Source organism: Cyprinodon variegatus, unplaced genomic scaffold (assembly GCF_000732505.1).
Source record: "Cyprinodon variegatus isolate N-32 unplaced genomic scaffold, C_variegatus-1.0 Scaffold199, whole genome shotgun sequence".
Taxonomy (NCBI): Eukaryota; Metazoa; Chordata; class Actinopteri; order Cyprinodontiformes; family Cyprinodontidae; genus Cyprinodon; species Cyprinodon variegatus.
Window position 1 is genome coordinate 960,889 of NW_015150652.1, and position 27,369 is coordinate 988,257.

At 40.4% G+C, this 27,369-nt stretch overlaps 1 protein-coding gene across 10 annotated transcripts in view; it reads right to left on the minus strand.

Annotated features, from left to right (window-relative positions):
* Positions 1-461: 461 nt before the first annotated feature.
* Positions 462-27,369, minus strand: part of synj1 (synaptojanin 1) — a 36,320-nt gene continuing 9,412 nt past the window's right edge. For 2 of the 10 annotated variants that reach the window (XM_015379779.1, XM_015379772.1), the window contains 24 exons: positions 26,694-26,790; positions 26,009-26,184; positions 25,072-25,153; positions 24,839-24,991; positions 22,484-22,640; positions 21,496-21,519; positions 20,846-21,037; positions 20,472-20,556; positions 19,009-19,149; positions 18,740-18,932; positions 18,502-18,660; positions 18,122-18,278; positions 17,875-18,001; positions 17,566-17,778; positions 17,407-17,485; positions 17,152-17,317; positions 16,868-17,050; positions 13,104-13,232; positions 12,885-12,923; positions 9,438-9,479; positions 8,690-8,736; positions 7,716-7,905; positions 6,840-7,147; positions 462-3,832 (listed from right to left, as the gene is read on the minus strand). In XM_015379779.1, the coding sequence (XP_015235265.1) occupies positions 2,879-3,832; positions 6,840-7,147; positions 7,716-7,905; positions 8,690-8,736; positions 9,438-9,479; positions 12,885-12,923; positions 13,104-13,232; positions 16,868-17,050; positions 17,152-17,317; positions 17,407-17,485; positions 17,566-17,778; positions 17,875-18,001; positions 18,122-18,278; positions 18,502-18,660; positions 18,740-18,932; positions 19,009-19,149; positions 20,472-20,556; positions 20,846-21,037; positions 21,496-21,519; positions 22,484-22,640; positions 24,839-24,991; positions 25,072-25,153; positions 26,009-26,184; positions 26,694-26,790 (4,093 nt within the window). In that variant the 3' untranslated portion in view covers positions 462-2,878. Of the gene's footprint in view, positions 3,833-6,587; positions 6,612-6,839; positions 7,148-7,715; positions 7,906-8,689; positions 8,737-9,437; positions 9,480-12,884; positions 12,924-13,103; positions 13,233-16,867; positions 17,051-17,151; positions 17,318-17,406; positions 17,486-17,565; positions 17,779-17,874; positions 18,002-18,121; positions 18,279-18,501; positions 18,661-18,739; positions 18,933-19,008; positions 19,150-20,471; positions 20,557-20,845; positions 21,038-21,495; positions 21,520-22,483; positions 22,650-24,838; positions 24,992-25,071; positions 25,154-26,008; positions 26,185-26,693; positions 26,791-27,369 lie in introns of all 10 variants that reach the window. The other 8 variants (XM_015379775.1, XM_015379771.1, XM_015379780.1 and 5 more) reach the window with 5 other exon arrangements.

The window sequence follows — 27,369 nt, forward strand, 5'->3', positions numbered from 1 at the left end:
TTCACTTGAACCGCCCTTTCCTTGCTTCACAGACATTAAACAGCCAGAGGCACCAATGGTATAAAGGAAATGACAACGAGCCAAAGAAAATATATAAAGGTAATAAAGCTCTTCTTTGGTCTACAAATGAGACAAGTCTGTATCTGTTCAGATGTTTGTGCCAAAAGGCTTGTCCCATAATTAGTTTTTGTGGTGGAGAAAAACCAGATGCTTCGACTTTTATAAACAAAATGAAAGCAGATAAACTAATAAATTGACACACATGACAGTAATTTAATTAAACGCACTAGATTCGCATTGCCAAACGGTTGAAACTGGTTTTCTTTTACTCTGATTCCCAGGAATGTCTTTAATCTAATGTGCTCTTTTTATTAATAGCTTAATAGATTATTATTGAGTAATAATTCAAGCTTTGAATTAATTAAATGGTTTGAAAAAAAATTAACACCAAAGATTCAGTCAATGTACATTTATTTAAGCACAACACAAACTGCCTCATACATTAATGCGTCATCTGCTTTGCACGTAAACTATGGAACATCGGATATTAACATGAATTACAGCTTCATGAATTCACTTTAATACATACAGAATATGTTTGATTCACAACACAGACTCTTATTTACTATGGATTATAGCCATAGGAAGGGAAACCACCTCACAAAGGGAATAATTTGTTACCTAAAAAAAAAAAAAAAAAAAAATGTTGAAAGTAAAAATGTGACATGTAAAGGCCTGGCTAGTCATCTACTGTTGATATACACACATTGGGGGAAAAACACAACAGATACATTTCAGAGGCGGCGTGTCGGCCTGATGCTCTTGCTTCCACCTTTAACTTTTAAATGCAGTGTTTTAAATTTTGCGTGTTTACATGAAAAAAGCGATACCTAACGGACACAATCTGGAATTTAACTTTTTTTTTCCCCCTTTACAAAATGATTTCCAGACATTTCTGAGTGAAAATGGGCCGTATAAGCATGGATAGTTGCTCTTACTGACCCAGTTTACATCATGGTTGCCTGGGTAACAAGTACCTAATGAGTGAATCAGGACAAAACACTGAATGCAGCTTAAATAAATATTTGAGGCTCCACAAGAAAATAACCTCCTGATTGGCAGAAACAGTCAAAATGTGGAAGTTTGAATACTTAAAGCAGCTTGGAAGTAGAAAACTAAAAATTGGCCGGACCGCCATCCGACTGGACGCTGACGAGTAGCCGTCAGTGAATGGAGAAGATAGGAAAGAGGAGGTGCCAATGACAAGAACGTTTTAGGGCGTGGATACTGATGCTGATCGGAGATGTTAGCTGGTTTCAGTATAAGTGAGGGGTTAAAAAAAGGAAACAAAGAGGTTAAAGGTGAAAATAAAACTTTTCTATAAGACAAAATATGAATATGTTTAATTCAGGTTGAAGAGAGCAAGTCTGACTGCAGGTAACAGGAGAGACTCCTGTGATTTAAAACCTTCTCTCTGTAATTAATTCATTTTAAAATATTAGCAAAACCCTGTTTATCAGCAACTGCTAAAACAACTGACTGCTCATTGCTGGATACCTAGAATAAACCCTTTTTGATAACTGTCTAAAATCTGGAAATGTGGTCTGATTAAGTCAAAAGTGACTTTCTTTAAAAGTCCCTTTATTGAATGACAAATAGCTGCTGACTGATAGGAGCAAACGTACAGGGAGCATAGATAGGTAGCTTTGAGTCTGTCAGGAAATATGATGGTTTCTACTCTTAAAACTTTGTACACACACTCCCGCTCACATTCAAATCAACAAAATAAACCAACAGACGAAATGCACATCAAACACAGCACATCACTTCCCACCAAGGTAACAATAACGAGAGCAGCGGCTCCTCGAAATGATAATAAAGTAAACAAAAAAAAGTGCTAACCGTTGAAGTACAACTAAACACACCAGCTGGCAGCATTTCTTAAAAATTATTTCTTATAGAACAGATCGATACTTTGGATAAACCATTAAAATAAAAACAAAATGCAGGAAAAGAGGAGGGCGCACACAGAGTCTCAGTGCATATTCGTATTATCGGGCTAAACCCGCTGACTTGGTCCTCACAAACACACTCATACATCCAGCAAGTACTCTGTATAATCAAGCATACATTTATACACAGGTTTGCTATGTATAGGATTGGATGCTGAGCTACAAAACACCAGGAATATCAGCTTACAGATGAATAACGATGACTGAATAAAGCAGTTATTATCGAGAGGATGAGGTGATTTTACAGAGGATCAATCTGGTTAATCTGGCAAAACAACTTGTGCTATACACACACACACAAACAAACACACACTGCAGACGTCACAAATCCAGTGCAAATGAAATTACATTCAGAAATAAAATGGCCTTCAGTTCTGAGCTTCTTCCACAGGAAACAAAAGGAGAATCCTGCAATCAGACGATAAAGTGAAACCTAGAGATCATCTGTTCTTCTGATCAGTTCAAATGATGGTGAGTTACCTGCAAAGCCACACGTATTTATAGGAAACATCAGCACAGCCCCACAAGTATGCTCTGATATTGCACAGGTGCGTAAACGCATGACTTGTGGATATAGATATACTTTATATGAAACATACTGAAGACAGGAGCGTGTTTTCTGCCGTAGATCCAAACAAAACGGTGAGTTTTAGTAAATTCAATGACAATAGCTTGAAAGCTGGGTGCCAACATTTATCACAATACTGTTTAGAGATATAAACTCCTGAAACACTTAGGGGGGGGGTCTATAACTCTTAAATATTGTCTTTTTTACATAAACACATTTACTCATTTATCATAGATCTATACATATAGATATGCCTCTTACATCTGATGAGTGGTTAATGTTTGTTTCTGCGGACTAACTAGGAAAAGAAGCCATTGTTGTTGGGACCCTGCAGGGGATTTGGGTTATTGGTAGCAGTTCTGGTTGGGATTTGAGGCGGTAAGGAGGACAACCACTCAGGCTCAGAGTCAAACACAGAGAGGGTCGGCAGACGACTGGGACCTAATATGGGGTTCTGTTGTGTTTTTGTTGTTGGTGGGAATTTCAAATCCTCATCAAATGTGACCCACTGCTTCGTTTGTTTTCCTGCTGAAGGAGGAGGTGGCTGAGAACGGGGGGCGAGAGCTGGAGGGAGAGAGTAGGCCGATGCTGGCGGTAATGTGGGGGCGGGAGACGGAGCGAGAGCCAGTGGCAGCAGGGGAGCTTGGGTCGGATTGAGACTGGGTGATGGTCCAAAGAGAGACACGGTCCGACTGAGCTGGGAGGAGGTTGCAGCTGCTGGGGTGGGGACGAGCGGCTGAGAGAAAGCAGACAAAGTCCTCTGAAGGTCGGATTTTTGGCTTTGATGCTGGACGCTGAAGTCTGGGGTCAAAGCACGACGAGGCTGCTGCTGCTGCAGCAGGGGGCCCGTGAAGGGATTGGTGCTGCTGGGCCGGGCCGGCAGCGGCTCAGCCTGGAAGGGGTTCGGAGAGGCACGAAGAATCTCCTGAGAGCGGCTGCGAGATGGGACAGGAGGCGGCGGGAGGAGCGTGGCGGCAAATGGCGACGGGGTGGAGAGTGAGGATGAGGAAGATGAATTGAGGGACTCAAGATCAAATAAAGCGGATGACTGGGAGGAGAATGACGAGGGGAGAGTGGAGGAGGAATGTGTGAATGAAGGAAGAGAGGGTGGAGCACAGAGAGAGGAGCCTCTGTTAAGGGATTGGGTGGTGAGCCGGGAGGATGAGGAAGAGGAGAACAGGTCAGATGTAAGAGAGTCAAAGGGGTCGGGCTTCCATTGTGCTTCTCTTTGGAATCCGTTTAGTCCGTTGCTCTAAACAGGAGCAAAGCAGAGAAAATGTATATTAGAGGCAACAACAGATGTAAACAAAACAGAGTAATATTACTGAGATGTTTACATACAAACATGTGACCTAATGAACCATACAGTGCTCTGCAGGAGCTCTTATACACCCTAAACACTTATCTCAATGTGGTTGGAACAGACCAACACAAGGTAGAGAATAATTGGGAGTTTGAAAAATATGATGTACCATGTTTTTAATTAATAAAAATCCGTAAACTTCGGCATGACTTTGTAATCCACTCTCTTTACGCTGAGACCCAAAATGACATCCATGACAATTTTCTATAACCAAGTCCAAATTAGAGGATTCAATCTCAGAATAAAAACTGGTCTTTTAATGAGGAAATAGCAATCGTGCTGATGGGAAAACTGCAAATTACCCCAAATTGTTAATCAGAATAGCAGTCAGGAGGCCTGTGGTAGCTATGGGGGAGCTGTAGTGATCCTCAGCTCAGTTGGGACAATCTGAACATAGCACTAAACTACACTTTAGTGCTACATGGCAACAAATGTTCTTGTGGAAACGTGTGTTAAGGAGAGCAGACGAATGAAATAAGAGATTATATTTGAAAAGAGATTATATTTTAATATATATTAATATTTTGGTGGACATATATCCGATATCGGCCAGTACATCAGATATCGTTTTTTTCAAAGCAGCGAATAAAAACATCGGCCTTTAAAATTTGGTCCGGCTCTAGTGTGTACCATTAACAAGAGCCTTTATTTGTTTGTCGTGGGCTGCGTCTTAACACGTAGGTCCAACAAAGAAACAAAAATCACTCTTTTAAAAAAAAACAATTGTTGAAGGGCTGAGTCTATCATCAATGGTAGACAGATTCATCTAGTCGCCCAACCTTAGTGTAGACATGCACCCCGTGTCGTTAAGACTGTCATTGGTTCAAGGCAGGTGAACATGTTGTTGCATACTTAGCAACATTCTCACTATATGTAGCAACATTTTTATTTTATTTTTTTTTTTTACAGCAACTAGTGACAAATCTAGCAACTATATATTTCTTGTTTTAGACTTTGGTGGAAAGGTGAAATCATTGATTGCTTTAAATTTACTGTCTTCAGCAAGCAGTGAGTGAGTCCCCCCCTTTTCTAAAACACTTATGCTGCGTTCACTGAACGCAGCAGGAGCCCCAGAAGCAGCGAGTTTACATGCAAAGTCAATGGTTGAAGCACATCAAGGCGCAGCTAAATGTCCCGTGGCGCGTTTTGAGCAGCAGAAGCAGTGCATCTGAGCCGCTGAGCGTTCAAGTATCTGACGCGCACGACGCGCTGCTGCTCGAGATGGATGCTCGAGATTTAACTTTTGCTGCTCGACACGCCGCATCAACCAATCAGGGAGTCAGATGCAGCAGCTGCAGCTGCAGCCCATTTCTACACTCAGAGAGAGAAAAGAAGCTCTCCTATTTCCCCAATCCAAAGTAGTCACAAATACGCAAAGCCTCTAACAATCCACCCTGAATCAAAAAGTGACATGCAAATGTAATATTTCGTGGATTTTCTTCTTTGAACCTGTTGCACTAAAATAGATCCTACCTGCATTCCATTCGTAAAAAGCTTCAGAAACTCTGTGCCTCTGTTAACCATCTTTAAGTTGAATTTAAAAAAACAAGATTGGTTTATGTAGGATTAGATCAGGTTAAAATAACCCTACTCAACACTAAAAATTGTTATAATGTTCAGCTTGACTATCAAACCTATTTGAAGCATTTTATCCACTTTCTGTATTGGTAAGGTTGATTTACCTGGTGAGAACACTAATGTTTATACAAGAGACGCTCGATGAAGTCCCACTGTTGGTCTATCATCAGAGGACACCAATGCAAATGCTATGTCTGGAATTTTACCCTGGATACACCAACAGCTCCTTTAAACATAGGAGTGGTAGCATCATGATGCAGAGATGCTTTAATTTACCTGGATTTAGGGATAGGACCTGGTCAGAGTTTTACCTTTCAGGGTGAGATAGATATTAACCCTACAGAGCTAATAGGCTGAGGCGTGTCCAAGTGTTAGAATAGATCTCTACTCGCAATCATTCTCTACTTTGTGTCGATCTATCAAATGAGCAAAAAGTTACACAGGTGAGAACTATTTTGCAAGGCGCTGTATGGTGACAAAAAGTTAAAGATACCCTTTGAAATGTTCTGGAATAAAATATTTTCTGCTAATTTAATTATGTTAAATTCAATTCGAAAAGTAAAATTCAGGTTATATTATTTTGGGAAGCATTTCCTTCACAGGGCACCTTTAATATGAACAGACTAAAAATAAAAAACTGATACATGTATCACCACCAACATTCAGCGTCCAAATTCAACACAGATGAATGGATTTTGAAACAACTTCATAGTTTTTTTTTTTTAACAATTAATGCAGCTGTTTCATATGTGCTCACTCCATCCCTCAGGAGCAAAGTGAGATCATACGAAGGACCAAACCAGGGGATGCGGCAATACATTTTACCATTAAAAAAAGTAAAAGAAATAAAAAAAAAAACATTTTATGAGCCTAAAAAAATAAGGCCAATAAGACCTGGAACTAAATAATGCATTTGGACTGCTAAAATAAATAAATCAACGAAAACATAAGACAAAAGTAAAGGAAGAGGGTTTACTGCATGTAATGCACGAGGAGTAATAGCATCAGAGCAGAGGACTGCTGTGTTTTGGAGGATGAGACAAAGAAATGGTTTGATAGAAAGTACCTTTCACCCTGATGGCTTCTCCGGCTTGTGAGAAAGAGACAAATGCATCAGAGAGATAAAAGTAGGAAGAAAGACACACAACTGTACTCATCTAAAGCGAGTCAAAGAAGAAGAAAAACAATTTTCCTCTAAAATATATAATTCAACCCATAAATCAGGGCATAAATCTATGAAACAGACATTAGTAATAAAACTCTAGCTTGTTCAGTTGCTAAAATTGCCATAGTAAAATCAAACAAAGCGGACACCAACCTGTGCAGCTGGGGCAGACTCAGATTTGGCAGCTTCAGGTGGCAGAGCATGAGATGAGCGGGAGCGAGGTGGGGGTTTAGGGGACGCCAGGCTCTGCTGCGGCCCAGGAGAAGCAGCGGTGGGAGTGGCTGCAGCAGGTGGAGTGGCTGCAGTGGGAGGCGCTGCCTGTTGTGGCTGCATAGGAGCAGGAAGCGTTGGCTGCATTGGAGGTGGCAGCTGTGACTGAGCCGACGGGGGAGCTTGCTGAGGCTGCATGGGAGACTGAGCCTGGGGTTTCATTGTGGGAGGGGGTCCTGATGGTGGAGGACCTAAATGGGACAGAGATGAGGATTAAAACACCTTAATGGTCAGGGCTTACCAGTGTTTAAACTCTGCAGCTCTAAAGGTCACTTTCAAATATAAAAGAAAATTAGACTTAGGCTTAGACAGATTTATTTTGACATTTTGTATACACAAGTGTAAAAAAAAAAAGAAATTTCGTTTAGAACAGCTCTCTAGACTTTTTCTTTTTTTTTTTACGTGCAGCCTGATAAGGTTAGAGGCAGTGATAAAAAAAAACAAAACAACAACATTGTGATATTAAGTCACCATATCTAGTTATGGAATGCGCATCATTCNGATTATTAACCTCTATCTGTGTGGAAGAAGTCTTTCTTTGATGATCTTCCCTCTATTTTGTCTGCTAGTCTTACAGCAGAATCATATGATTCAGTGACTAAAGAACATCGTAAAATGTAAAATTTTACGTTTAAAACCCATAATAATGAGGGTTTTTAATGCATATATTGATGTTATCAATATTTGGAAATGTTCCCTTTGAATAACAAGCTGTTGTCTTTCCTGGAAACTCTGCTCAAAGATAATATGTTTGTTTACCCAACGGAAGATCAGGTGGTTTAACTTGTGCACTGGGCACAGGCCGTGGGGCTCCAGGGTGGGTGTCTGCGATAGGCCGAGGGGCTCCGGGATGCACATCTGGAATGGGCCTTGGAGCACCTGGATGAGAGGGAGGCTGTGGCCGAGACTGAGGGGGCATACTGATCACTCCAGCTCGAGGAGGAATATTCTGGACGATCAAAATTCAATGTGTAGAAGAAAAAAAAAAATTACTTCATAAGGCAGTTAGATGGTTTATGTTTTTTTTTTAAATAACACTAAAATTTTATTCAAAGGCAAACAGTAACACAACTTCTTTATTGTTGGAGGTAGACAGAACCTTAAGCCAATCAAAAAAAAAAAAAAAACATACATTAAAGACTATAAGAAAACAACACCTGCTTTTTCAGGTGGGTCTTTGGGGGCTTTTTCCAGTTGGGTCAGTGGTACAGTCTTTCTTCTGATGTATGTAGCTTAAATTCTATAAAATAATGTAATCTGAAAGTTGCACTATTTGAAATAAGGACAAGTTACTTAAATCCTGGTTTATATATTATTGGAAGAGGTGTGGGAGTGGGTAGAGTTCGTTTTCTGAGTGCAGGATGTCAAGAAAAGCAGGAAAGGATAGATTTTTTTGGTCATAAAACCAAAGATACACTTTCATTTTAAAAAGTTAAGATATACAAAAAACGGTAATGTACAATCCAATGGTTACCCGACTAAAAACTAAATTGTGTTTTTAACAAGTTAGTCATCTACGAAATGTTGCTTTAAGTCTTTGTTGAGGAAATTCAAAGGGAAAAACTGATACTCAAGATATACAATTTATAAATACAAAATTTGAAACACCGGAATGTTTGAATTGACAAAAATAAAACAAGCAAAAAAAATAAATAAATAACTGTTGGAAATTATTATACATAAAGCATTGACACAGAGAATATTTTGGCTATAAAATGTGGCTGGTGACTTACTGGTCTGGGAGCCCCTCCAGGGGCCGGAGCTCCTGCTTGGCCTCGACCTGAGGAGAAAACACACAAACCAAAACCATAATAGTTAAATACCTTAAAGCCGTATTACTGAGGTTTGATATGTGGAAGCGCTTTAGGAAAACATTTATTTTCTTTAATAAGAAAATAAAATAAAGACAAAATTAAATTGAAATTTCAAGTATTTCATTCAACACAGATGGTTTTATTGGCTGACATAACTACCAAAGACACCTTTCCAGAGCTCCAGGTCTGGAAGAGAAGCCAGTCTTGTTTAGTAAATCGACTTCTCACCAAACATAAAGGATTCTTCTCACCTTTCACTCTTAGAGCCTTCAAACGTTTTCCCACACCACTTGAATGTCCTCTCTAGTGTTATCCAACTATATACTGTCACCAATGGTAAGCTAACCCTGCCATCCGCACAGCCCCTCGCTATCTGAGAGGGAATCAGCTAACCAGAAACACCATAGAAACAGCTCAGGTGCAGAAAGGCAAAGTCGCTGATAGGCTGCACAACCACACTTTATCCTTCACCTAAGGACAAGAACATTGTGTGTGGGAACACAAGCACACAAAACATGATGATGGTAAGGAGTGAGAGGTATAACCTCACCACATTATCACCAGTGCATATAAATGTCACATGAAGACAGACTGTCATGGAATCAAGACAAACATCCTCGTAAAAAGCATGTATGCTAATAATGCTGTAATACATGCTGGCACTCACCTGCAGGAGCATCTTGCCGAGGAAGAGCGGGGCTTTTTGGTCCTTTGCAGCAGAAAGGAAACCAAAGCAGATCACTATTACACACAGAGTGGCTTACTAACCACCAGATACAGGCGGTCCAAAGGGGAAAGACAGGTTACTAGAAGAACTAAGCGAAGTTTGTGGTGGCAATATGGCGGCAAAGCAGTGAAGCTTTAGGAGATACAAGCAATTAATCTCGCTCTATGGGGAGGATTTTCCAACTTTCAGTCATCACCATCAACATCAAACAAAGCTTTTGTAAAATGAAGATGACAGAAACCATAGGTGAAGATAAAGATGAGCCAAAGGCTGCTATTAAAGCAACCAGAGTTTCTTGAAGAGCTACAGGCTGATCGGTGTGCTGCACTGAAATAGTAAGCCATGCAAAATCAACTACTTATTTTTTTTTTTCTTTTTAAAAAAACATTATAACCAGGTCACCCCAGAACAGAGGACAGCGATTGACGTGGTAGTCGTATCATCTGACCTTTGGTCGTATGTCTTGGACACTCAGTTGAATAGAGGGGTAGAGCTGTCCCCCAATCCCCACCTTGTGGTGAGCTAGACACGCTGGAAGAGGAGGTAGCTAGACAGACTCCGCAGGCCCAACTGAGTAGTGAGAGTCTGCTGGGAATGTTTGGTGGAGCCCTCAGTCAGGTATATGTGCAGCTCCCTCCTCCAGGAGAACTTCTCCGAGATGCCAGGGAGAGGCTGGAGACATGGAGTCTGAGTAGCCCATGTTCTCTGTCTCCATTGTTTACACCTGTATCTGTGGCCTTAAGGTCTGCAGTACCTGTAAGGTCTACAGCAAACCCCGAACCCTGTGATGGACACCGGCAATAAGGGATGCCCTCAAACTGAAGAAAGAGTCCAATAGAGCCTGGCTGGCTTATGGGATTCCTGAGGCAGAAAACAGATATTCTGAGGCCAATGTGCCACTGTGGGGGCAAAAATTTGGGCCTAGCAGGAGTTTAGAGAAAAGCTTATCAGTTGGTCTCAAAGCATTCCTGGCAAGCTGTCCAGCGAAAAGGGGAAAGCAGTGCTTTGCCAACACTGTTTTCAGTGAGAGTGGGGAGCTGCTGACCTTGAAAGAGGACATCGTTGGACGGTGGAACGAATACTTTGAGGATCTGACACGATTTCTGTGTCAAGAGATGGGTCCTTGTGATCAAATTCAATCATCACCCAGGCTGAAGTCACCAAGGTGGTCAAAAAACTCCACAGTGACAAGGTCTCAGGGGTGGACGAGGCCCGAGTACCTTAGAGCTCTGGATGTTTTGTGGCTAATACAACAAGGCTGTGTTCCAACAATAGAGGGATCCCACTTCTCAGCCTCCCTGGAAATGCCTATGCCAGGGTCCTAGAGAGGAGAAACTGGCAGATTGTTGAACATTTGCTTCAGGAGGAGCAGTGTGGTTTTTGTCTTGGCAGTGGACCAGCTTTCAGCCATCGCAGGGTGCTCGAGGGTTCATGGGCGTTTGTCCAACTGATCAACATGTGTTGTGGACCTGGAGAAGGCACTCACCCGTGTCCCTCTTGGTGCCCTGTGGGGAGTGTTTTATGAGTACTGAGTCTGGGACCCTTTACTAGAGGCCATCCAATCTCTAAGTGGAGCAGGAATTCAGTGTGCATTACTGGCATTAAGTAGGAACTGTTCCAGGTGCAAGTTGGACTCTGACAGGGCTGTTCTCTGTCACAGGTCCTGTTCATCACCTTTATGGACAGGATTTCTAGGTGCAGCCAAGGACCTGAGGGGGTGTGGTCCAGGATCTCTACAGATGACGTGTGTTGGCCTGACCCCTCTTTTCAAGACCTACAGCCGGCAGTTTGCAACCAAGTGTGAAGCGGCCAGGATGAGAATAAGCTCCGCCAAATCTGAGGTGATGGTTCTCAACAAGAAAAGGGTGGCCTGTCTCCTTCAGTTTGGAGGAGACTACCTGCCTCAAGTGGAGAAGTTCAAGTATATTGGAGTCCTGTTCACAAGTGAGGTGAGAATGGAAAATGAGATAGATAGATGGATCGGTGGACCCACTGCACTGGTCTGCTGTCGTATAGAGAGAGCTGAATGAAAAAGCAAAGCTCTTGATTTACGGGTCAGTCTAAGTCCAACACTCAACTGTACTCGTGAAATCTTGATCATGACCGAAAGAGAGAAATCCCGGAAACAAGTGGCTGAAATTACTTTTCTCCGCAAGGTGGCTGGACACTCCCTTAGAAATAGGGTGAGGAGCTCGGTAATTTGGGAGGGGCTCAGAGTTCAGCCACTTCACCTCCACATCCAGAGAAGTCAGCTGAGGTGGCTCGGACATCTCCCTTGGGAGGTTTTCCAGGCACGCCCCAGCGGGGGGAGGCCCAGGGGATGACCCAGGACATGTTGGAAAGACTATGTCTCTCTGCAGGCCTTGGCGCACCTCAGGCTTCTCCAAGAGGAGCTTGAGGAGGTGTCTGTTGACAGGGAAGGCTGGGAGTCTCTGCTGAGACTGCTGCACCTACGACCCCATCGAGGATGAAGCAGGACACGACAAACGAACAAACAAACTTTTCTTTACAATGTTGTCATTAATTCAGATGCATCTGTACCGTACAATCTTGACTGTAGCCCTACTAAAAGGTACGGATCGGACACTTAATCTGATGTTGCAATAAAAAGCAGAGAAGAATGCTCCAAGTTAAGGACGCATAAGCCTCTTCCATTGGTTGTGTTTTTTTTGGGGGGGGGTTATTAACATTTCAGGGTTACCCTGCATTTAGCATCAGACAACTAAACACATCTCAGTTACATCTACAAACAAGACTAAAATTACCCACAGTTCAACACCATCAATGTCAAAACAACCTCAATGACATTGATGACTACATCTAAAACTGAGGCAACAACCTCAAAATTCTTGGTTTGTTACCTTCACTGCCCCTTCTACCAAGCAGTAGGTTTGGACGAACGCCTTCACTGCCCCTCCTACAAAGCAGAGGATTTGGACAAACGCCTTCACTGCCCCTCCTACCAAGCAGTGGGTTTGGACAAATGCCTTCACTGCTCCTCCTACCAAGCAGTGGATTTGGACAAATGCCTTCACTGCCCCTCCTACCATGCAGTGGGTTTGGATAAATGCCACTGTCTTGTAGAGGGAAAAAAATTGTTTTTCTTTAAAACAAATTGCAACAAAATGCAAATGTTCATAGACAAAAATAAAGACTAGTCACATTTTTCACCTAAACCCAAAAGCCCAGGTCTTAAATTCATCTACTGTAATGTAAAACTAAATTAAATCACATTTAAGAATATCTTCTCCATGCAGGAAATTTTTCAGGACTTGCAAAAACATGAATTACAATAATTATTATTATTTTTCGATTTTAGACTATTTAAATCTACAGAAATTCAACCACAAAGCAATTAGACATATCATTCCGGATCTTTAACTTTACCTCCAGAGTCCTTTCTAACTGGCTGAGGGCTCATGCCAGCTTCAGACGTTTAGCAAAGCATAGGGATAAAAATGAAAAGTTACCATCTCAGTACAATGCAAATATTCAAAGTGGTTTATCAACATCTCCACAGTGGGATCATGTTTTATTGCTTCTAACTTGACAAAAGCAATAATGCTTCTTATCATTTTACTATGAAAGAGGCTTAAAGAATGCTACCTGAAGGTGGTGGAGGGCGTTGAGGCGGAGCTGGTCTGGCTGGAGGGGCGTTGGGCCGAGGTGGAGGAGGCCGTTTGGGCTCCAGGCCTAGACCTGTGGGAGCACCAGGCTGGAAGTCTACAGGAGGCCCTTAAAGGAAAAATAGTGCAAATTAGCTAATTATATTTACATTAAATTATGTAAACACATTTTTGAATGCTGTTTATTTTACATACTTCTCACCTTTTATTAGGACACATTTTCAGAAGGAAGGGTAACTAAAGGTTCTACAACATCACAATAATAAACCTATTACTGGTATTCTTGAGACCACTTTAAGCGGGACTTAGACTTCACTGTCACATCATATATCAGTAGAAACTAGACAGTTACCACAGGGAGTAGCAAAAATCTTACATGTGAAAAGAAGGACTCAAAGCTACGAGTAAATGGTGGAATGGTGTTGGTTGACTGGTCAGTGGTGTTGAAACAGAAGAGTGTAGAACCAACAGTGGCAGCTGATCCATGGCTTGGCTTGTTTAATAAGATCCTCAGAATTTAGGTGGGCTCTCACTTGGCTGGCATCATGTTAAGTCAACATAATCATGCTCACATTGGGCTGTAAGTGCTCCAATAATTAAGTGCACATGTCCTGTCACTGCTCTGTTGGCAACAACAGGGTTCTTACCAAGAAGCTTAATCAAACAATCCCGCTCTGCTCGAGCAGAAGTACATTAGAATGATAAAAGATCATAGCATAACTCTAACCCTACCAAGTGGAGGAGCCAGAGGGTAAACTGGGGTGATAATTGCCCAACCAAATAAAGTAAGTGCCATCCATGGTGCCACTCTGCTAAAAGTGTCGCAAAAGTGTGAGTTTTATGAATGGTTCTGGTCCAAACATGTAATTTTCCAGTGAAAGTAAATACACCATACGCCCCTGCAGCTAGCTTCACTCTCAGTGGTTAAAGAATGTGCAAAGTATGAATAAGTGTCCTCACTTTATCGCAACACAGAAATATGTTTTATTAATCAGCCATCAAAATTTGAATGTCTGAAAACACAGCTAAGCATATAAAATTTGGTTTAAAAAGTAATAAAAAAAACATTACTTTTCTCTGCCCTGAGACGCTGTGGGCATGTCCCCTAGAGTCACAGAAACCACACTAAGGCCTTGATGCTCAATTCCAATTTTTTTTGTGAAATCCGATTTTTTTGCGTTGGCGTTCACATTTCCAAATATATGCAAATTGTATGTGATCTCCTATGTGAACTGCAGTCACACAACGCAAGTGTCCCGCATGCGCAGTAGAGGATGCAATGACGTCACAGACCAGCGTGCTCTGTGTTTACGGAAGTGAACATGGATGGTAGTGCCGGAGCACATCTAGCAATCTTTCCCAACCATAAACACACAATCTTTTCAAAAGGGTTAAACATAAATAGTGCTATCGGCATCATCGTGTTGTTTTTCTTGCCGCTTCTTCTTAGCAAGACCCAGAATAGCGACCTTTGTTGGATATAAATGGCGTTCAGGTCGGATGAATGTGACCTGGCAGTTCAGACACAGGTCGCATTTGAAAAGATCAGATTCATATCGGATTCAGGATCACATAGCCAAGTGGCCTGGGTCACATTGGAAAAAATCTGCGTTGTTCAGACAGCCATGAAAAGATCAGATTCAGGTCGCATATGAGCCAAAAAAATCGGATTTGGGTCACTTCAGGCTGCAGTGTGAATATAGCCTATGACACTATTCAATTTCATTGGAGCAGTTTTAAAGAAAAACAAATTGCTAAATTCAGATTTTTATTTCAGGAACGATCAGTGGAAGCTTTGAGCATGGTTGACTCATTTACAAAAAGGAAAGAGAGGAGATTCGCTCGGTTCTGTGACTGCAGACAGGCTGCAGCTGCTGCATCTGAGTCCCTGCGTTTTGGTATAGACGCTTGCTCACTAAAGCCGCTTTCACATTGAAAACCCGGGTTTTTCAAAACTGCTAACAATCGACTTTTGGCTTTTTTTCCATTTGACCGAGAAGCCGGGTCTAACCCCCTACTGGCAAGCTGCGTGGGCACTGTCCCTCACCACTGCGTGTCTGATGACGGTATCAAACTGGGTGAACACTGCTGATGTTGACGAGTCTTCTTTATATAGTAGATGGTGACAAATCTGCTCATCTCCGTGGAACATAAGGAGCTCTGTATCTTGTATCTGTATCTTGCCAGTACTGTGCCATGTTTCTCGAACGCAAGTTGTTTAGGCTTGGTTTTGAACAAAAAACAGCGCAATGCTTTGATGATGTATGTTGCGCTCTAAGTCACCACATAGTTTAGCTAGTCAACCTGAGTCTGGTGTTTCCACTGCATGCCGATCAGAGCCGAGGCGATTTTAATGCGGGTCGCTTGCAGAGTCATATATATTATGTTTTTTAAGTTAAGAGATGAAGCGTTCCTAACCACCATTGTCAGGTTATTTCACAATTTATAAATCAATAAACTTTATTAGTCATACCGGAGAAATTCACTTCAGTTTATTTATATAACCACAAAATATCAACATGTCCACTCAAGGCACTTTAGAGACAATCCAATCAGATCATAAAGTCAGATTTTGTTAAAAGTTTTTTATCTGAGGAAAACCTGCTGATTGCATTCAGTCAATGATTTGCATGATTTGCTCCACCTAGATGAGCAAATTCACAGGTTACAGCACCACTTGGTATTGTAACAAATAGGTACAGCTTAGGAGCCACAGCTGCAAAGGCTCCGTTTCCTTAGGTTTTCAATGAGAATTTGGGAGAGATAAAAGCAGCCACTCTGCTGATCGAAGAATGCCGAACCATATGTAGGGATGGAGCATTTAAAAAAAAACAGGAAGGGAGCAGCCCATTTTAACACTTAAAGGCATATAAAAGAATTTTACAAATGGAATTTAAACTTAACAGGAAGCCAGTAGAGGAATGCTAAAACTGAAGTTATGCCATCAGGTTTATATAAAATAAAAATCATGCTGCAGCATTCTGTATCTGCATTAGTCTGAGAGAGTGGCCTGGCAAACAAAAATTTAAAAAAGCCATGATGTCAAGATGGTGTCTTATCTCTGAGAACTGCCTCAACTAAAAAAAGAGGGACTGGATCACAGTATTTATTTTTGAATTAATTTCAGTCTTTGGTAATTCTGACTCATAAATTGGTGACGTTAGATCTTTCATGCAACAGTTGATGTGCTACTCATACAAGCATGCATCCTTTCATGCTGCTTATTAAAGTGTTGAGGGTTTTTGGTTCATCACAGTGAAGCTGAAGACAGAGCTACAGAAACCTTAAGAAAAATGGACCAGATTGTGAGGGATTTCCGTAGTGTAAATGGGACAGCCATGGCAGGAGCAGAGTGGTGTGATATCAAAAGAATATATAATCCTAGAAAGTCTCAGTCCAGGGTGAAGTGGTGTTACATAAAAGTCATATCAAACTATAATTAAATCCTGAAACACCTTTGAGTTTTGCACAGCACACATCAACACCACAGAACAACATGTGCTTTAGAGGGAACCACTACTCTACAGTCAAACAAGTGGAAAAACACACCAACTGCACCATCACCCATCTTATTACCTGGTATTTCTCTCCATTGTGAAGATGGACTTAAATCTGCTTCCACTTCTTACAAAACACAATAAAATCACAGTTTACATGCCAGCAGGTGGAGCCTACCAACTATGCAGGCGATATGTGGAACACCTCTGTAGTGGAGTGGTTTGCTATTCAGTGTAATAATAATACCTTGCGACGGTCGAGGGGGTTGCTGTCCACGGCTTGGTCTGTTGGGTGCAGCAGGTTCCCCATGTGTAGGAGAGGGACACGGACTGCTGCGGGGGGACGGCAGCGGTGAAGATCCAGATGCGGAACCTGCTCCAGGCTGCAGGTGCTGGGGAAGGATGTCTTCCTCCTCGTCATCCACATCACCTGGAGCAGCGGATGAGAATGAAACACGTAGATGGTTTAAAAATTATCTACAAACGTCAACTGTAAAAAAAAAAAAAAAAACTATCTACAAAACCTCTGACCTTCCATATCGTAATCGTCATCACCCACGTCCACATCCTCAGCAAGTAAAGTGGAGCTGGCTGAAGTGGGAATGCTGCCGCAGATCCTCTCCACACTCATTTCCTCCTCCAGACTCTTGATCCATCCTGGACTCCTCAGGCGGATGTCAATCATCTTGTCGAGCACCTGTAGTATCAATCAGCAAGGTTTGTTTCCATCGTATTTACCCAGAAAAAAAACAAACATTTGAACAATTTACAGAAGCGGCGTCTTACGGTTGAACCACTGAGAGACAGCGCGGCCAGAGCAGAGTAACCTTCTAAGAAGGTCACCCACATCTTCTCCTCAACAAACCTGCATTAAACAAACAAACAGTTATCTGGCAATAAGGGGCTAAAGCAGCACATATATGGATCTCTGTGTTAGCGGCTCACCTGATGAGAATGACTTCCCCAAAATTAGCAAACTTATCAAGCAGCTCATCGATGAGTTCATCACTAAAATAGTCCTCAGGCCCAGAGGAGCAAAGGGAGACCAAGATGGTTCCATCTGGAGGCCCCTGCAGAGCGATGACTTCTTTGTAGACCTGGTGTCGTTCCTCTGGATCCACCTCTAGGATGTCCACATCTATTATTGCTACCACAGGTCTTTGGAGAGACAGATTTTGTCAGGAGTATTTCTCTGTTTAACTACTATAATAAAGCCCAGTGATTGATTTTGACAACAGATGCCAAGATAATTACCTGTGATCTGAGGTCTTGAGCTCAGCCCTGCCGTAGTACTTCAAAGTCCCAGGGCTCCAGGCCTGCTCTGGATTCTCCTCCGCCTCTGCAGATGTAGAGGCTGCACCCACCATGTTCATCTCCTCAGCTGTTACAGACACAGAAACATCCAGACGGATCTCTGAGTTGGATGTTTGGATTTCTGTTTATGCCAGCTAAAAAAATGCTTAAAATCAATATAGTTTATACAAGCTGCCCTCCATCTCACCTGTTCGGTTGAAGTTCCACTTTCTCCTCTTCCAGAGGATGCGGTCGGTCCACGCTGGTGTGCGGCACTTCTCACTGGTGTCATAATCTTCGGAGAAGAGGTCATACTTGTAAGTGGGGGCGAAATCCAACTTTCCCTCAATGAAGCCTCGAAAGATCTGCAAAGATATACGAGGCCGTGCTTCATTAGGTTTTGCATCCGTTTCAGCGGATGCACTCCATGTTTAACTAATCAAAGGAAAACACAGCATTTCTTCCCCAACGTTTACATTTCTCTGTCAAATTTGCCGTCATGGTGGGGAGTTTTTTCTGTATTCTGTCATCACAGGTCAGATTTGTTTCAGCTAAAGCAAGAAACTATTTCAATGCAACAGATCTTACCATTCCTGCATTTTTTTGGTCCAACAACTGATCACCAGCTGTTAAAGCATCCCAGTTCTGCTGTCTGATGAGCTCTTTTACTTCCTCATTGGGCAGGCTGATTCGGTAATTAAAGTCCCCACACCAGAACACATAATCATGCGAATACAGCAGACGGCCCTGCGGGAGAGGATAACAATGGTCTCAAAGCCGGCTAGGTAAAAGTGGGTTACGGGTTTGTGACAATAACTGCTGCTACCATGGGGAAGCTGAGCCTGCGAGTGATCTCGTTGTAGTCGTCGTTCCTTTCCTTAACCTGAGACTGGCCAGCAGCAAAGTGGGAGCAGACGAAGCAGATGCTGGTGGTGTGGAACAGCAGGCGGATGGCGACGCCTCCCTTATTACCAGTAGCCCCGCCCATTCCAGTTTTTACTGTATCTACAGCTACATCCCTGTAGCGTCAAGAATGTACAGTTTTAATAAACATAGCCGCTGAATGTTTCTGATGAGGACCTGTGCAGTTCTTACCTGATGAAAGGCGCATGCTGCGGACGGATGAAAACAAACAGGCACACTCCCACCAGCTGCTCCGAAGCAAGCAGCACGTATTTGTGGTCCCTGGAAATGCTTTTTTGGAGCTCAGCTGCCCACAGTTTCTGGTTAGTGGTGCTGAGACAAAGAGGAGATGCAGAACGCAAATAAGACAAGCTAAGTTAACCTGATATTACTATGACTTGTAGTTAAAACTTTACATGATCCTAAACTCTGCTTTTTTAAGATCTGACTTGAGTTCAATTTTCAAACAAGTGTTTCCTTACAAAACATTTAATATCCCTTAAATTAAGCAATGACTTTAATTAATTCTGCTGCTAAGTATTCACAGACATTTCACATTTTGACATGTTCAGGGCTGAAACAATCAGATTAATCGTGATTATCGATTAATCGATTATTGAAATAATCGTTTAGTAGTCTTTTAATCGTTAATTGGAGCATAGAGACTCTTAAATATGCCTTTAACTGACAGAGCAACCCACTCAGAGCCTTAATTATACAAATACTGTAAAAAAATATAACAACATTCCGCATTTAAGATAAAAAAAAAAATAAAAAAATTGTCTGTCAATATGGGTCTATCCACAATTTGCAAAACAATCGTTAGTTGCAGCCATAGACATGCTATTTTAAGAGCACATGAAATAATTGCTAAGCTGCTGGAGACAAAACTCAAAATATTTGCAGCTGCGACTGGTTCTCATTATCTTGTAGGGTCACCTTTTGCTGTGGCTAAAGCTGCTAATCCTCTGGATTATGTCTATAACAGCTTTGCTCATCTAGTCTTTTTCTCTCACTATCAGATGATGCAAAACAGTTCAAACTCAGTTGGACTGGATATACAACTAATTATTAAAAATATTGTATTGTAGATATATGAGAACTTTGACTAGGCCATGCTAATGTATGACTGCTGTCTGGTCCAATCCATTCTTTAGGTGCTCACTTATGTCATGGAGGCTTCATTGGATGTTTGAAGCTTACGATGCTTTTAATCACCTTTGCCTCAAACATCGCAATAACTTCATACCTGACCTGTTTGCTATGTTCATCAGCTTTTATGATTCCCTTTGCTCCCTTGTGATCTCTAAAAATCGTCTCAAGGTGTCACTGAATCCTTTTATTTATTTTAAGATTTATTATTCTATTTATTCATAAATTATTCTGAAAGCATTACTGAGTTTTAAAACTTGAGTTTTATGTTTCTAAGAGGCATTAGTTACTTATGCAGCATAATAAAATAATATACAATATTTTTTTGCCCCAATAAGATACATTACATTTTTTGACAATCTGCATAAAGGTATTGTTGCAAAAGCAGTATTAAACGTATTAAAATACATTTGTATAAAAATCTGTCACAGGTCTCTCACTGTAGAAAGTTACTTAGTTCATTATTAACTCTAATAATCAGCTAATTAATCTCAGAAACATACCTGGCACTGACAATGTTCCCAGCATTCAACTCGACCATTTCCTCAAAGCCAATGGCAAAGATATCAATGGGATTGGCTTTACTGTCTGTGAAGTTAAAGTTCAAAGCTGAATTGGAAATGTACAAAACCAGATAACAAACATTTGTCCAATTACATGATTCCTCTGACTCAATTAGTCATGAAAACATCCTAAACAGACATTTCTTTATTTCAAAATCAAAAAAACAGGGGGAGGATTTGCTTACAGGATAATCTTTTTTAACCATCTTCTGATTTATATCTACTGTACTCTGTACTTCTTCACCCACTGGTCAATAAAAATAATTTGCACCTGGGATTTAGCTTTGGCATTACCCAAATCAATAAGAACGTACCCTGAAACTCAGGAAGCCCTGCCTTCTTTGGAGCATCCAGCAGCCAGTCGTTCAGAGTTTGGTTGCGAAATGCGATGCTCCGAAACTGTTTTCCCCCGTTGACGTTCCAGGTGCCGACGCAGACCCGGATCTGCTTGGGCTTTGTGTATTTGTGGTGATTCTGACACATTCCCAGCAACACTCTAGGAGAGGCTGCAGAGGGAGGAACAGATGATTAGAGTTCAAAATTTAAGTGAGTGTAGATCAGAGAGAGGGGTGGGGGGAGGGAATATCAAATGGATGAGGAAATGCTGATAAAGAAAGGACCAAAGCAGTGGGTTTATAATTAAAATCCAACAGGCGAAGGTCAAAAGGAACATTAAAAATAAAGGGGATGGTAAAACTGTGACCACTTCACTGAAAAACGTTTACAGAGTAATTCTTGGTAATGATTTATTACTGCCTGCAAATACCCACCAAAATATCTGCTGCAACATCAAAACAAAATGTTCAATTTCCTCCTTTTAATCAAATCATTTATGCAGCTACTTAATTAAAACAGACAGTGTAATAAACCACAACCAACAAAGAAACAAAAAAATAATGAAATGCAAACAACTTTATGACAGGGAAGGAAAACATGTCTGTCTGCTGTCTGTCCGTTACTGTACCTGATTGTAAGACAGGCTCTGTGACTAAGATTGTTTGCAAGTGGGAGAGAAGGAAAAAAAGTTAAGGTTAGCATTCCTTCAACAGATAACATTGAGTAAATATTAATGCTGCTTATGAACAGCTTTCTGCTGAAACCCAAACTCTGGCTTTAGATGAATCTATAATAAAACATTTCACATTCTTTAGACCTGTTTTACACAATCCATTGGTTGCACAACTATAAGTACCCCTGAAAACCTCAACAGGGATACCTTTTTTTATGAAGTTTATGCTTTTGTTTTTCATGTTTATCCAAGGTTTTAGAAACATATAAGGAATCCATTACTTTCTTTTTCTTTTGGTTTTAATAAAACCTATTTTTTTTTTTCTAACAGCCTCTGACCACCAGGTCTGATGAGAACCCTTATGTATCAGAGCGGTAAAAACACCCAAAGTGTACCTGTAGAACTCAACATTCCAGGTCGGTTTGGCATAAATCAAAGGATAAGTATGTGTAGAAAAAACCACAGGTCCAATTTTAGGTACATTTGAGGTGCTGTGGAACTATTTTTTATTATTTTTTTTAAAGACTGCTTGACATGATGACATCTGAAGCGGCAAAACATTATAAAATAAAACCTTTTTTCCTCATCATCAGGAGTCAACATTTTCAACCATTGTTTGAAAACACACGGTCAGATCATTCAGTGAAGAAAATTTGGATCTTTTTAAACGTTTCTGTGTGAGATTATTCAGCAGCATTACAAGATTAATTTGTTTAAGGATGCATTTCAAAGGAGACAAAAATATGGATTGCACTGTAAATCTATAAGTATATACAAGAACAGGAGCGTGTACGTAATTTCATGGCTATTCAGTTTATTTTCAGTGTCCAATTTTGGAAAAACATGCTTTTGTCAAAGAGTTATTAAGACAATTCAGAAGAGAGCAATTTAGAGTTTCTACGAGGTTTCCATTAAATACTAAGCCACTTTAAAAAAAAATTACCATAAAGACTGGAAGTGGTGAGCAAGGCTCGAGCCTTGTCTGCCAAATCACTGTTTAGTGTGGATCCCAGCCTCAAGATGTCGATGGCCTCCTGCTTGGAGCTATCAAAGAAGTTGTTTTGGATGGTGCGGGTCACGGAGCGAGCGCCATCTTTGAGCTTTCCCGCCTACAGGAAGAAAAGTATCCAGAAGTTAAAAAGAGCCACACATTAAGTATTATATTGGATGTTTTACATTTTGCCCACAGCAGGATGAAAAAAAAAAAAAGGTAAAACAAAAAGACTGGAAGGAATTTTCTAGAGAGATCCATCAGATTTCGAGCTGATTGTAGTAGATTTAAATGATTTCTGGGCAAAGAGCTTTACATTTTTTAGCTTTCCTAAACCACCACAAGGTGGCAATCTTAACAGATTTCTCTAGATTCCAAGAAAGGTTGCATGTGTTGCTTTAAACATTAGAATAAATGACAATATATACCACCAGATGTATTTAACCAAAGCCTTTTCCCTTCTTTATTTCTTTTAATTGTATAATTCTGCTCAGAGTGAGATTTTCAGGAATGTTCAATGAAAGTATATGTTATCAGAAGGATAATCAAAGGAAAGCAGACAGGGATTATACGGAGTAAACATGAAAAGATTTCACCTATCCCATCCTCCATTCTCATATCAAACCATTAGACCCTGAAATACACAGGTCACCAGAAATAGTCCCACAGCTCAAAAACAACATCGACCATCCTGATGACTTACCACGTAGGTGGAGTGGTCCACAGGTTAGCCAAAAGAGACAATACAAATTATTAAAGAAAGAGAAGCACAAAAGTCTACACAGGCGATCAACTGTTCACACAACTGTTTGGATCTTACACTTTCATTAGCTTCTTTCTTATAGAAACTTCATTTCATCAAGTGGGTTAAAGGAAAAGTTCGGTCACATTCAGAATACAACCTTCTGATAATACTTTAAGTATGAAATTATTGTTTTTCATTAAGACTAATTTAATTTGAATGTGCTTTACCAGAGGCATCCATGTTTGTCAAAGAACACTACTGCCACTACCGGTTTGTGACATCACGGTGCAATATCGGCTGTTGAGCAAGTCCCAGTGCTGTATCTGGTGTTTATCACAATGCGCCATTATGCATGATGGCAATGACCAGTGCACTATGTGAAGCAGAGTAACAGGTGAATGATGTGTTTTTTCTCTGGCCAGAAGTTCAACGGCAAATCCTCCCTCTTAAAGTAGGACAACGAACCCGTGTTGGATCATGAATTGGAAAGGTGAAATAACTATTTTTTTCCCCACTTTTCCAATGTATTACAACATCCAACTGCCATGCACGTGGACATTGTCAAGTTTAACTATAGCTCTCGCGAATTTCAATGGTGAAGTCCTCTCGAAATCTTAAATAATTTTTGATTGCAGGGGTGTCTAGTAGTTCCCATTGATTTTGCTTGTAAAAGGGGCGGAATGGCGTTCGGGTTACGGCACCACAACATCACTGCCGCAAGATGACAGGAGTGACTAAAGTTACTAAATTAGGGCAAAAATGGCAGGTCCCAGACTTAGTGATCGCGACGAAAAATATTGTTTTTATTTTTTTACTGATTAATGCTAAATTCATTAAATCCCTGCAAACATATTAGTTTTAGGTATAAATAATGACCATTGGTTATTCCTTGCTGACCGGACTTTTCCTTAAAAATGTGATAATCTCTTCAATTTCGATATTTTAGTTCGAAACATAGATCAATTTAGATTTTATTATCCATTTGGTTCAAACATCATGGAACGACACAATCAGCAGTACGGTAACGAGGATCTGGGAAGAACTTAGATTACATACATTTCAAAGGCTATAATAGAAAAAGCTGGCAAACCTGTACTCAACATAGAACATAGGTTCTTCAATGCATAAACTTGCATTTTCAATTCCTAATTTGTGTTAAATAACAGCCAATTCCTTGTTGTGAGCCTAAAGTAGAGCCAGTTAAAGATCCAAGAGTTCACCATAAACCTGAGGGGGTTTAAAGGCTATAAAGTAGAGAAACAGCCCTATTTGCTTTTCTTTTAAGTAAGCATTTATTTTTGGGGGGTTTTTAGTCAATTTATTACACTTAAATATTACAACAGCTTTCATATTTTTCCATATTTTTAAAAACATTGTAGTAATCCTAAAATTGTGTCATAAGAGAGCAAAATAGTTTAGACATTAATCCTGCATCACAAACTGGCGCAGAATCCGGCTATGGAAACCAACCTTTGGACTCGATCAAACACAGTACTGCTAATCTGCAAAAACAACCATAAATGTTCTGTTTAGTTTAAGTATTGGTTTGTCCCACCGCATACCTTGGCCTTGCCATCCAGGGCTCCGGTCCCTGCATAGATCTTACTGACAGAGTCGCCATTAGCTGACCACATGGTCCTGAAAACCTCCTGGAACCTGGCCACCAGCTGGGGTTTCTCTGTCAGACCCATTTGTTCTAACTGCTTGGGCAGCATCTGAAGAAAGGAGGCAGTTTGATTAAAATATTACATTTAAACTTGATGCATTAGTATCATAGGAGTAGCTGGATTCCAACCTCAAGAGCAAAGAAGGCTTGAACACTGTTGGTTCTGTCCAAACAGTCCAGGCAGTTACTCCTTATGGTCCCTCCCTGGGTTCTGAAACAAAAATTCAGAAAAACATTTTGATGTCCCATATATAATGTCTACACCTGACGAAATAAGGCGAAAACTGTATACAAACTGAGTCATTAGAGTATATAGTTTGCTACAGTTCTTTCGACTTATAAATTATCACTGAATCAAAATATCAGACTTTGACTATTTAACCTGCTAAACAAATAGAATAAAATCAATCAAACAAACCTTTTTTACTTAATTTTCACTTTTATTAGTAAAGTATTGAGTATATTTCACTGCTCATGTTTTCTATCTTCAATGAACTGTTTTTGTTTTTGAAAAGAACAACTATAATTACAAATCTCTGGTATGGATCTAGTGCTTCAAATATTATATGTATTTTATACAATTTTATTAAACGGATCTCAGTGATTATTAAGAGATTCATCAGATGCCTTTAAGAGGAATACTGACCAAGAACTGAGAACAATGGGTAGAGGCAATTAGAAGAGCTTAGTTGTGACATGAGTCAAAGCTGAAACTGAACTCAAAAAAGAAAAATGAACTTTTTGGTTGATAAAAGCTTGTTTTATTTTTTCAATTGGGTCCTCACAAAGCAAAACAGATCCCAGCCCTATTTTAGTTTACTACCCAAGAACTAATATATATATGTATATATAATATATACCCCTTGCAATGCACTCCCGGACCACTAGGGGAATGCGTACCCCCGGTTGGGAAACACTGCTATAGGAGATCATTATCGGAAATGGGGAACATGTGCACCTGTCATCCATTGGTGTAAACATACCAGTAATACTGGTACTCTTACTGTAACAGGAAGCAGATAAAGAGAAAACAGACACATCGGTTCAGGAGGTGGCGTTTTCTTACCTCACAATTCCTTTTTCCCCTGAATAGTAGAAGAACCCGCACTCTTCTATGAATTTATTGAGCTGGGGTTTCAGGACACTGGCGAGCTTTTCAGTCTTGCCACCTCGCACATTTTGATGATAGTCAAAATTAATCATTTTCACTGCTGTGCCATGCTCTGATGCCTTCAGGTGACTCTGAAGAAGACAAAAAAAAACGCAGAAAAGGTATTTGTTCACATGTAAGTGGAGTCAGTTGTGTCACCAGTAATTTACATTCATTATGCAAACAATGTTTTCTTTTTTTTTTCTCTAATCAGAGTAAAATGCTTAAAGGATCCTGTTTTATCAAACAGTAGGACTGGTTATACTGTCACAATATGTATAAAGATATCAAATAAAGCTTTACACTCGTAAAAAAACAACAAAAGAGGCATTTTACTCAATGTTTGAACTTGCTTTGGTAACTTGAGCCTGGCTGAAAGTAGAACAGGAAGTGACACATTCTGTCTTGAGCAACATCATCCATGATGCTTTAGCAGGAACAATTCATTATGGTCAATACTGAGCTTACACAAAGCAATGTGCAATAACAGGGCCTGCTGTGACACATCCCAGCCTGCAGCAGATTCACTCAAACTTTGCTGTTTTCGGAACGAGATAAAATCCTTTAGAACGACAAACAAAACAGAGCAGTGACTTTTTACCTGAAATGCTTTGCTGAGCATATGTTCCCCTTCTTTGCCTCCAAGCAGGTTGATGATCACCTGCTTTCCATACAACCTCCGCAGCGCAGTGAAATGCCTAAAAAACAGATTCAGAAGTAGGGACAAATGTTATAGGTTTAACATTATAGACGGTGTGACTGTTCATAGAGCTACCAAGTTAAGATGTTTGTTTACAAGTTGCCACTTAGGGAAGTAGATGTATTCAGGATCATTATGGTGTTCAAAATTATTCACACTCTGAGTGGCGCAACAAGCAGTTTAAGTTGAGCTAGTTTTATATTATACAAAAATAAATTGGTTAAAGCCTGCAATATGAAAACAGACTATTGTACCGGTAGTGATTATATTGCAGCTTTGTATAAACAAAAGCTGTGAAAACTCACTTGGTAAATACAATAATAACCATATACTAATAGAGTGGCAAATGCAGAAATAGACAGCTGGGAATACTGTATGTTTTTTTTTATTCTACAAAATGCAAATGAGATTAATTTTAAAACATTGTTTTATAGATTTATATTAATATAATGCTAGACTATGAGTCGTATCAACAAAGAGCACAATATGTGCAAATTGAAATTAACAAAGGTTGTTTTTAGTGCTCTCTTAAAAGTCATCTTAAACTGAAGTAAACCTCTCAACAACTGCTCCAAAA